The sequence below is a fragment of the Lotus japonicus genome, chromosome 6 (assembly GCF_012489685.1).
Source record: "Lotus japonicus ecotype B-129 chromosome 6, LjGifu_v1.2".
Taxonomy (NCBI): domain Eukaryota; kingdom Viridiplantae; phylum Streptophyta; class Magnoliopsida; order Fabales; family Fabaceae; genus Lotus; species Lotus japonicus.
This window is the reverse complement of record NC_080046.1, coordinates 4620897-4632305: the sequence shown is the minus strand read 5'-3', so window position 1 is coordinate 4632305 and position 11409 is coordinate 4620897. Positions and strand designations below refer to the sequence as shown.

The 11409-nt window shown below is 36.5% G+C and overlaps 1 protein-coding gene across 1 annotated transcript; it reads left to right on the top strand.

The window, feature by feature from the left end:
• The first annotated feature begins 8133 nt into the window (after window positions 1-8133).
• Window positions 8134-10440, top strand: LOC130723264 (heterogeneous nuclear ribonucleoprotein 1). The gene is made up of 6 exons (XM_057574243.1): window positions 8134-8284; window positions 8374-8414; window positions 8513-8676; window positions 8751-8850; window positions 8965-9134; window positions 9422-10440. Exons 1-6 carry the CDS (start codon window positions 8232-8234, stop codon window positions 9950-9952), a joined length of 1059 nt encoding a protein of 352 aa, XP_057430226.1. The 5' UTR covers window positions 8134-8231; the 3' UTR covers window positions 9953-10440.
• Window positions 10441-11409: the final 969 nt, after the last annotated feature.

The window sequence follows — 11409 nt, the reverse complement described above, 5'->3', positions numbered from 1 at the left end:
AATAAGCAAAGTTAGTTCTTACTCAACTGTTTTATTGACCAAGATCAAAAAAAAAATAACAAAAATTGGTTAAACTTTATTTTGTTGAGTAAATTAAACTAAAAAAAAGAAAGCAGCACTAAACATGAATAAGAGAACAATGTTGGTTTGACGCAAGAAGATGATTCAACTTAGCTGGGGGCAAGACCGATTTCGAAGACCCAATTGAAAGCGCAAACCCAAAGAAGTAAGTCTATAAGCGTTCCTTCATTATCTTTTCTATCTTCTCTTTTTTTACTTCCTTTTATTTATTGGAATTATTTTTATATGTCTATTGATTAACATAAATAATGATGAAAAGACAGATATATAAAATAATTTCCGTTCTAAAAAAAACACATTTATCATGAAAAAAACTTACAAACTAATATTTTCTTATATCTAAAATTAATTTTATCCTTTATTAATCCGTACATTATTTTTTTCAATTGTTAAAAATACCACACACGCCCTTATTAATATCAACCACTCTAATGTGTAGCGGTAGTGGAATGTAACACACTTTTAAAGTGTGGTACACCTTGGGGGATGGTAATGATAGGTGTGAGTGATATTAATTTAAATTTCTATTATCTTTTAATACATATAACCACAATAACATAAATTTTAAAATTTTACACGATAAACAAAAATGAAAATACTAGTTAATTATAAGTAAATATAACATGAACACCCAACCCGAGTAGTTTTTATGCTATTTCACTTTTGTGTGTTGTGTTTATATATTTTCCTTCCGCGCGCTGCCTGAGCTGCCAGCGGTTGCAATGCGAACACGTCACTTTTTTCAGCTGGTAAGGCAAGGCAATGCACAACACACGGTTTTTTCCCTCCTTGCTGACTGCGCTGCACATTGCAGAACGCAATTGTTCGCACTGCACCAAAGTCTTGCAACGAGTTACAACAATGCAATCAAAACATAAGCCACTCTTTGGAGCTGGCAACACATTTTTTATATATAGGTGTTCATAACTTTCTTTTGTTACACTTTAACAATTCTCCTCTTCTTCTTCACTACAAAGGTTTTTCTGTTTGCTTTTCTTTCTTTTGATTTCAAATTCTTTGCACCGATTGATTTGCTTTGTAATTTATGTTTTTGCATTTTCTGGTTGTTAGAAATTATGTTCACATGAGAGTATTGAGTTACGGATTTCTAATTTCGGCTACATATTTTCAATCTTACAGTGCAATCTATTGATTAGTTAATATAAGATTTAACATTTATTTGATGTTTGTATATTATATGAGTTTGTTATTCGATTTTTCATGAAAGATCTGCATCTGTTATTTTTGTTTTGTTGTTCACTCAACATTCTCTGTTGCTGAATTGATTATCGAATTAATTTATTGTTCAAAAGTAATTTCTACGTTTTTGCACTTTTAGATTCATGACGCCATGATGATGAGCATGTTCGCTAGGAGGCTCTTGTCGGTGGTGTTCGTGGAGCAGGAGGAGCATCATGGTTGCAGGAGGAGAGTGTCTGAGTTTCACGATATGCTGATTTCTAATTTTTATTCTTCAATAATTTGCTTTGTAATTTATGTGTTTGCATTTTCTGGTTGTAAGAAATTGTGTTCACATGAAAGTATTGAGTTACGAATTTCTAATTCTCTTGCATATTTTCAATCTTACAGTGCAAGCTATTGATTAGTTGATCTAAGATTTAACATCTATTTGATGTTTGGATATTGCATTTTCTGGTATATGTGACAGACCTGCTGATAATTTTGTTGAAAATGCTGCTACTTGATGGTCATGATTCGTGGGTTTTTTTGGGATACATTGGATGAGACTTTCTTTGTATTTGTCTCCATTTGAGGGCTGTCATTAGGGAGTATCATGTTGCATTAACTTAACTGGGTGTGATTCAAAGTTGTGGCTTATACTCTGAATATGTTTTTATTCTGTTTTTGCTATTTTGATTCATGGGTTTTTTGGGATACATTGGATGAGACTTCCTTTGTATTTGTCTCCATTTGAAGGCCGTCATTAGGGGTATCATGTTGCAGTAACTTAACTGGGTGTTATTCAAACTTGTGGCTTATACTTTGAATATGTTTTTATTCTATTTTTGCTGTTTTGATCTTTTTTCTTCTTCCTCCCTCTCTATCTGTGTATCATGCTTGCTGGAAAATGTTTAATTTCACATTTTGATGTGTAATGTAGCAAGTGGACAATTGAATGAGGAGCAGAACAACTACGATTACATAGTAACAACGATGCGAGTAAAGTCTGTAAAGTGTTGAAGTATAGCTATGCGGTAATGGTCCGAGATTTAAATGGAAATTTAATCAATGCATTTGCTGAGTTTAGAATTGGTGACAGCGAAATTGATGATCCACAAAAATATGAGGGTAAAGGACTCCTTAGAGCTATCATGTTTTGTGAGGAAAATGGCTATGAAAATGTGAGAGTCCTCACGGATTGCATAAATGCTATAAGGACCCTTAACAGTGTCCGCCCAAAGAGAAAGCATCAGCAACAGCCCCTTTTTATTGCAACAAAGAAAGCAGTGGAAAACTTGGGTTATGTGGAGTGGGATTGGATTTCACGCGATTTGAATAAGCTAGCTGATTCCGTAGCCAAACCAATGATCAAGCTGGACACATCCCATGAAATGAATTTTGAAAAAATTCAGGAGGTCACCGAAAAGCTCACTGCACTTGTGGAGGCTGATAAGGAAAACTTCCACAAAAAAAATTGTAAGTATTACATTACTTGAGTTCTTACAGCATTGCAATTTATGTTATACTTACATTGTGTTTTTTTAGGTGTGTTATCTGGTCTGTGGTGATTGATTGTAGGGGTGATTTGAAGCTCTTGTATGCTAAACCAAAGGCTTTGTTTGTTTTTTTTTTTTGTAATCTCAACATGTGGGTGGTTGTGCGATTATGAGAATATGTCTCTTACTTCTAAACTAGGGAAGATTTGATGAACCTACACAATTGCCGCTTTAATTTTCATCTTTAATGTATGCACTATATGGAAGATTTAATGAAGGCTACTGAGTTACACGTACAAACTAGTTTACACTTTATTTTAGTCTTTATGTTTTTTTTTCCATGTATGCACTTCATGTATGCTCATACAAAAGAAGGTTGTGTCTGAAGCGCGGTCATGTGTGTTTACTATTCAGGAAACTAAATTGGGGGCAGATAGGGGGGAAGGAAATTCATTCTTGGGCAAGTTCTCTGAATATGAAGTATTGTGTGGTTCCAGCAGTGAGTTCGGCGTGAGGGTCTGTTTCTAAGAAGTATTGTGTTCTGGTGTGTGGATTGGGTGTTTTGTAACTAAGGTTGTCAGGGTATGCTATTCCGTTTGCAGGTTTTAACACGGTAAGGCTTGATAGGGGGAATTTTGGTGTGTCAAGTGATGTTTGCATACCATATATAGTCTATCATGTTGTGTTGAAGTTGGATTCTCAAAAGTGGTTATGCATGTTGTTTCCTATCTAAAAAAATGTCTGGGACTGATGCAGTGAATGTGCGTTATCATCAAAGCTAATGTGTGGTAGTGTTTATTAAAGGACCTATAGCTTGACTTTGTACATTTGGATAATGGTGGTGTAGTGTGATATTACAGGCTGTTTGAGGCAGGGGGTGAAATTGGGTTGCTGGATTAGTAGCATTTTAATTTCTGCTCTTTAAGGGTGCTTTTGTTTTGGAAACTGTGTGTCTGATTTATTATGCAGGTAATAAATTGTGTGGGAGCAAGTCCTTGAAGCATGTTGATGGTGGCTGAGATTCATTTTTGGAGGAATTTTGACTTGAGATACTGCATTGTGGTATTTCTCAAGCTATTGGATGCTTTGTGGGTTATATAGTGGGGAATGTTTATTTTTGGAGGAATGAATTATGTACTGATAACGTGGCGTAGTGCTGCTATACTTTTGGTGGATGATATTGGGTTTTTTTGTGGTTTATTTTTTAAAGCCACACGAGTGAATGTGGTACTCTTTTTTCCTGTGCTAAAATCCATGAACAGAATCCCTCAATTGCCCAAATAACCAGCTGACTCATATCCCGTGTTCTGTATTTCAACGATACTTTTCATGTTAAGAGATCCATTACCCAAAAGGTCTTCCAAAGAATGCAAAAGAAGTCATGCTCTTCTGACCCAGAGACCCACCTTCGAAAGACACCAAAGCCAAAAAAAATCATTTTCATTAGCATTTTCTGATACACATACGAATTTGAAGCAAGTCAATTAATCATGTTATTGACCATGTACAATTAAGCAAATAGCAGCCCAAAACTATAAACCTCACAAGTATAACACAAAAAATATGTTAATACTTTTAACAAACTCTAGCACTTGCGCGAGCAATTTATAAGTTGAGTTAAGAACTCTTTCCATCATATTATTGCCATAAAACATTGCAAAATTTTCAGGCTAGACCACAATGACACTAAAGCTAATGATATAGAATCAAGCATTCCTCATCTAGCACTTCCTCATTCTCATCTGACCCTTCCTCATCCACATCAATCACTTCCTCATCCTCATCTGGCACTTCCTCATTCTCATCTACCCCTTCTCCTCTTGCTCAGCTGCCTCTTGCTCAGCAGCCACTTGCTCAGCAGCCGCTTGCTCATCTGTCTACTGGGTGCAAATCACAAGCAACAATGTATTCTCAGTTCCTCAACCTTAATCAGAGTTAAGGATAAAAGATGACCCAATAAATTCCAAAATCAAATCTAACGTGTCTAGGGTCATTTGTGGATTTCCTAAATGCTAGGTAGGAGAAAGAATGAATTAGATAAAGTATGGGTTGAGAATCATAATTTATGTTACATATGGACTAAAAGTGAAAATATATTAGTATTTGTTTTTAAATCAAAAAGACCTGCATCAAACTGCTATAGAATGTATTTCTAGGGTTGTGCAATCTTACACAAGAAAAAAGTTGTGTACGGTAAATAAACTCAAGTTATATATCTAAAGTTAAGTTCTTACTCAACTGTTCTATTGCCCAAGATAAAAAAAAATAACAAAAATTGGTTAAACTTTATTTTGTTAAATAAATGAAACTAAAAAAAAAGCAACATTAAACATGAATAAGAGAACAATGTCGGTTTGACGCAAGAAGATGATTCAACTTAGCTGGGGGCAAGAACCGATTTCGGAGACCCAATTGAAAGCGTAAACCCAAAGAAGTAAGCCTGTAAGCACACATATTAACTTCGCGAGAGACATGTCGGAAACTAGCACGCAACGGAGGTAGAAATGTCAACAATCTCCATCAGTAAAGCTCCCAAATGCGACGTCAAAGGGGGGAGTCCAACATCCGGATAGCATCATGGGAGTCGCTCTCACAAATAACATGACCAAAACTCAGCTCCCATGCTAAGAGTTGGTTGGTTGCTTTAAACTAAAATGTGAAATCTAGAGAAAAAAGATTAAGAAAACATAGGAAATTCCATGAGATACATTTCATTAGTTTAGATTTGTATAAACTTTAATCAACTAATAATTAATATTAATAATAAATCTTAAAAGTTAAAGGTCATTCAATAAAAAAAAAACTCTCATATCCCTTCCTCTTGAACCCCCAACAAAATATTTCCTCTTCGATATTCTCAATTTTTTGTTATGTAGGATGGGTCAAACTTTGCATTAGGTATCCGATATTTCTGCAACAAAGATCGAATCGAAGATCAAAGTCTGTGTGTTCCATGTGTGGGAAACAAGAGATTTCAAAAAACCTCAAGTTGTTAATAGTAGTGAGTTGCTCTTAATCGATGAACAAGTATTCTATTTTCTTTGTTTGTCCAATTTTCATGGTACCTAATTCAAACTATTAATTGTTCGCATAAAAAAAAACATGAATTTTTATAATTGAAAATTTTCATTTTGAAAATAAAACCGCACTCAATGATCCATGAAACAATTGGTCGGAATCAAGTGGTACAGTTTAGTGACACATTGTGTGAAGGAAACATCTACTAGGAAATGTAGAGTCACAAAACATAAATACAAGATTACTTTAATGGACATTTCAAAAGTTAAAGAGACTACAAGTGACACAATTCCGGCATAAAAAAATGATTTTATACCATTTCTTAAAATTCAGACAACCGCTAATGACTGATACTTGCTGGGTTACTTCACATACAAATTATTTTTGGATTCAGTTAGTCAAGGGCAATTTGTTCTAGGTAAGCTCTTTATTTCTATGCGAAATTCATATACATACTCTATTGTAAAGTTATCTAGATATCAAAGTTAAAAACATTTTTTTGGCTCTTATTGTTAATCATTATTGTTTAAACAAGATTTAACCTTCACACGTAGTTGAGGAGCAACGCAATGCTTTGGCTCTTATTGTTAATCATTATTGTTTAAACAAGATTTAACCTTCACACGTAGTTGAGGAGCAACGCAATGCTACGAGGTTGTTTAAAAAAGCTTCGGAGAGGAATTTGAACCAAAATTGCCCTTGAAAATTCAAGAAGAAGATGTGAAGCGTTCAGTGGGGAATGAGTTGGCATTTAATAGAGCCTACCCACTTCCTGTGTATGAGAGGCTAGGAACATATATCTCTTTAATTATTTTACCAGCAATAAGTTGCAAGAGCTTAAATCATGTTGTAAGGAAAACAGCATAGAATAAATTATTACATTAAAAATTATATAATGCATCATTTGGAAAAAAAATAAGAAAATATATTATTATGCTTCTGCAAAACAAAATCAAACAAATTTGTCACTAGAAAAAACATGTTATATAGTGGTTTTCTTTTGTAATCTTTGATACCCATTCCATTTTTACACAAGTTTTAGAAGGAGAGGAACATCTAGAAGAGTGAGAGAAGGCTTCCAAGCTTGTAATTCAGGTTCTTAGCCAAGCATGACTCTCTTCTATTGCTTTGATTTTCTTGTAAGACTTTTCATATTTGAGTTATAATCTTAAGTTCTTTCCCACATTTTCTTCTTCTTCCCTTGAATCCCATTTTCTGAATTTCAATCTAAGCTTGTATGCATGCTTGCTTTATGCTTTTCTATAATTAGAACGGAAGTTTGTTATAGATTAGGGAACCGATTTGGGATTACCCCTTCTATCTTGGCTACTAGGAATAGAGGAAGGGTTGGGGTTTGTTGGCCTGAACTTTGTAATCTTTATGCTTCAAACAAATGTTTAAGTACACAAGGAATTTGGCTTATCTTTTGGTTTGAAAGAATTATATATGCGTGGCATCGATATGTAAGTTGCTTAGGCTATAACATCAATGAGAGATTCATGAGTTCATGTGCTTAGAATGATATGCTTGAATTGACTAGTTGAACAAGAACGCAAAACATGTTATTTTCTGAATTGTCTTTTTAGTTTCGTTTTTCCTTATTACTACTTCGACATATCTTTGTTTCAATAAAACAAACCTTCATACTCAAGGCTTGAACCGAATTCATTCACTCACAATCCCTGTGGTTCGATATTTAAAACCGGGTGGATTTGTGCACTTGCGAATTCCCAACAAATTTTTGGCGCCGTTGCCGGGGATTGTTTGTGATTTTTGGTTTAGGTTGGGTGTTTGAAGTATAGTCTACCTAAGACTATAACTGGGAAAGAGAGGGGGAGACTTCGATCTTCTAAGTGTTATCTTTAGGATAGAGTTGATATGAGTGGTCCATCTTTAACCCTTCACTATAAATTTCCTTGGAGGATCCTGACTCACTTGCACTTCTTGGTTTTGTGTTGATTTCATTTTGTACACGAGAGTAGCTTTAGGAGACTTGCATTTTTAAGACACTTCTCTAGCACCTTAAAACCGCCACTACATTGCAAAAGCCGACAAAAAAAGGTCGTCAACCCCATCTCTTCTCATTTTGGGGAGACTGCAAAAAGGTGAGACCCACATTTGCAATTCCCTCTTTCTCCTTCTCCCTTCCACCAAACAAGGGTGATTATCCTATCTCTTCCCCCTACTTCTCTCTTACTTATCTTCATTCCATCAAACATAGTGTAAAGTTGCCCCTATCATCTCAAGACTACCGATTATGGAAATACCTCGTTAAGAAAAAACCTATGTACCAAATAAAACTAAATTAGGTAAAGCCCGAACCCAAGTGCAAGCAAGCCCAATAGGATAGCTATATAATAACAACCCTAACCACTTTAACTCCTCTCTCACTCTTTCAATCGCGATATTCCGAAACATCTTTTGCAGGTCGCAAAAACTTCCCGATCTGCAACCATGGCTTCTAGAAAGCTCGATAACCCTCACTCCGGCGACGGTGCCAGTCCCGGGTTCGCTCCTTTCTTCCTCTGTTTCCATTCTCTTCCTCTTCTTCTTCTTCTCTCGTTCTTCGATTCTCATTCCTTTCGTTTTCGTGCAGGAAAATCTTCATCGGAGGGTTAGCCAAGGACACCACCTTGGGTGAGTAAAATCAACAATGATTTGATTCTCTTCCTGTTTCGAAATTGGTGTAATTGGTTTGTTGCTGATTGATTTGATTTTGATTTTGATTTCTGCAGATACGTTCGTGAAGTACTTTGAGAAATACGGAGAGATAACCGACTCTGTGATCATGAAGGATCGACACACGGGTCGACCCAGGGGATTCGGGTTCATCACGTATGCGGATCCTGCTGTTGTAGACCATGTCATTCAGGAGAATCATATCATCAATGGCAAACAGGTCAGGTTTCGTTGTTTAGGGTTTTCCTTTGGTAGATAATTGGGTTCTCAATGTTGTTGTTTTTGGGTTGTTAGGTTGAGATCAAGAGGACTATTCCAAAGGGTTCTTCGCAATCGAATGACTTCAAGACGAAGAAGATTTTTGTTGGTGGTATTCCAACTTCAGTATCTGAAGGTATGTTTTAAACGATGTATTTTGATTTGTTTAACAATGATTGATGTTTATTTTCTGTGTTTTTTTAATCTAATAATGTTTTTTTTGTGTGTGCTTTGGTGTGTGGATTTTCAGACGAGCTTAAGGGCTTCTTCTCAAAATATGGGAAGGTTGTGGAGCACGAGATAATTCGCGACCACACCACGAAAAGGTCCCGGGGATTTGGGTTTATAGTTTTCGACAATGAGAAGGTTGTTGATACCATTTTAACTGATGGGAACATGATTGACATGGCTGGTACTCAGGTATGTTCTGTTTGTGCTTTTAGTGTGTGCAATATGGTCGAAGCTAGCCATACCAATTATCATGAAGTAGTCACCAATTTCAATGTGAAAGGATGTGTAATGTCAAGGAAATTGAAAGTTGGTGCTTCCGGTTGTTTTTCAATAATTTGATGTTTTTATTGTTAGTGTTATCTCTATAGTTTGATTTATGAGGAGGGGTCACTACAGGTTTTAGTTTTTCTCGGCTCTAGCCAGGCAAAAAAAAGTTGTTATGAATGAATCTAGGTTGACTTGCTTCTTTGTTGTAGGTTGAGATCAAGAAGGCTGAACCAAAGAAATCCTCGAACTCTGGTTCTCTTCCTCCATTTGCTAGTGACTCTAGGCCACGTTCTTACAATGATGGTTTCAGTGGATTTGCTGATTCTTATGGGAGTTTTGGCAGTGGCGGTTATGGCCCTGGATCTTATAGGTCACTTTATGGTGGTAGGCTTGGTGATTATGGTGGTTATGGAACTGATGACTTCAGTGGTAGTTTTGGGAGCTATGGTGCTGGTGCTGGTGCTGGTTCTGGTGGCTATGCAGGCCGCTATGGAGAGTCATCTTTTGGATACTCAGGCCGCTATGGATCTTACATGGGCGGTCTTGGTGGTGGATATGGTGGTGGTGGGTTAGGCGCCTATGGAAGAGGTGGTGGGGCTTATGGAAGTTATGGTGGTCCAGGCACTGGTGAGGGTTTTGACGGCCCTGGTGCTGGTTATGGTGGGGCAGGAGGAGGAATGTATGCTGGTAGTAGGGCAGGTTATGGGGGCAGTAGCCGTTACCATCCTTATGCAAGATAGTTTTAACAATAAGCTTTGCCACTAGAAGTTGCATGCAGGTTTAAGCATTTTCTAGACACAAGGCACTTTCCGCAGGTGGACACTTTCTAGAAGTCAGACGAACACTAGCACGTCTATTATAATCAATTGCTTAGACATCTGAAGATAGAACACCTTCAATCTAGAGCTTTCTCAACATCACCAATCTAGAGCTTCCTATCAGTCATCAGCCTACATGTTCTTGCTAGCTAGGCACATTATACGTCTATGTGATAAGCAGATGTCCGCAAGTTAGACTGTCATGATTCTGGATTTGATACTTTTAGTTAGAATTTCGGTGGAGTTGTGTGAATGTGTATTATTGTAGGTCATACTTATTAGAATTTTGTTGGAAGGAGTTCTTGTTCTTGATCTTTCCTTTAGTTATGATTGGTGAGCCTATGTGAAAGATGTTAGCATAGCCATTTCAGGTTATGCTACAGTTGCTTTTATTTAGTTATGTTTGGTTAGATGCATCCTTGTGATAGTTCTCAATTAGTTTCAACAGGTTTCTGAAGTCCCTTTTCTTCCTGAAAAGTGATCTTTCCTTTAGTTATGATTGGTGAGCCTATGTGAAAGATGTTGACATAGCCATGTCAGGTTATGCTACAGTTGCTTTTTTTAGTTACATTTAGTTAGACGCATACTTGTGATAATTCTCAATTAGTATCAACAGGTTTCTGAAATCACATCACTTCCTATAAGGTTGTTTTGATCGCATCCGCTAGCCATTGTAAAACCTTTACGTTAAGATACACTTAGGTTTTGTTAGTCTTCGCCCTTGGCAATAGATATTCTCTCCATGGGTTTAGCTCTAGAAAGTGTGGGTGAACTTAAGATGAAGAAGTTTGTAATTATGATAAAATCAATGGTTAAGTTTCTAACAACAGTTTTATGCATTTTTTTGAAGTTAGTATTAACTATTGATTTTTCAATCAATGATGCTTTTGCACTTCCTTCGATATTGCCCTCTATTTTAGAAGAGGCAAATCCTTTCTTCATATAGGGGTTCTGTTGGGTGTTATAATGGTGGACTACTTAATTCCAAGTGGTCTTTGAAGTGTACATTTGTTAGACATAATAGTATGTTGTTTAATGCAATTATATACATGCATACTGCTAAGCATCTCCAAGTTTAAGTCACAAACAGGTCGTTTGTTTATTTTTCTGTGAGGCAACTAGCTATTATTCCAGTTTAACCTTTTCACATTCTTATGGGCTCTTCAACTGTGAACCATACCCTGCTCTGGACTGGTTGAGTACCTGGAATGTTGTCAGTGGTGACCTTGATTTTGTGCATGCCACTCAGATTGTGCAAAATAATGTTTTAGCATATAAGATATGGGGAGATGGAGGCCACAACTTCTGCGTGTTACCTTATAAAAGCTGTTGGATTTGCGGTGAATTTTTTGGGTGGGTGGGAGCAATCATTTCCTTTT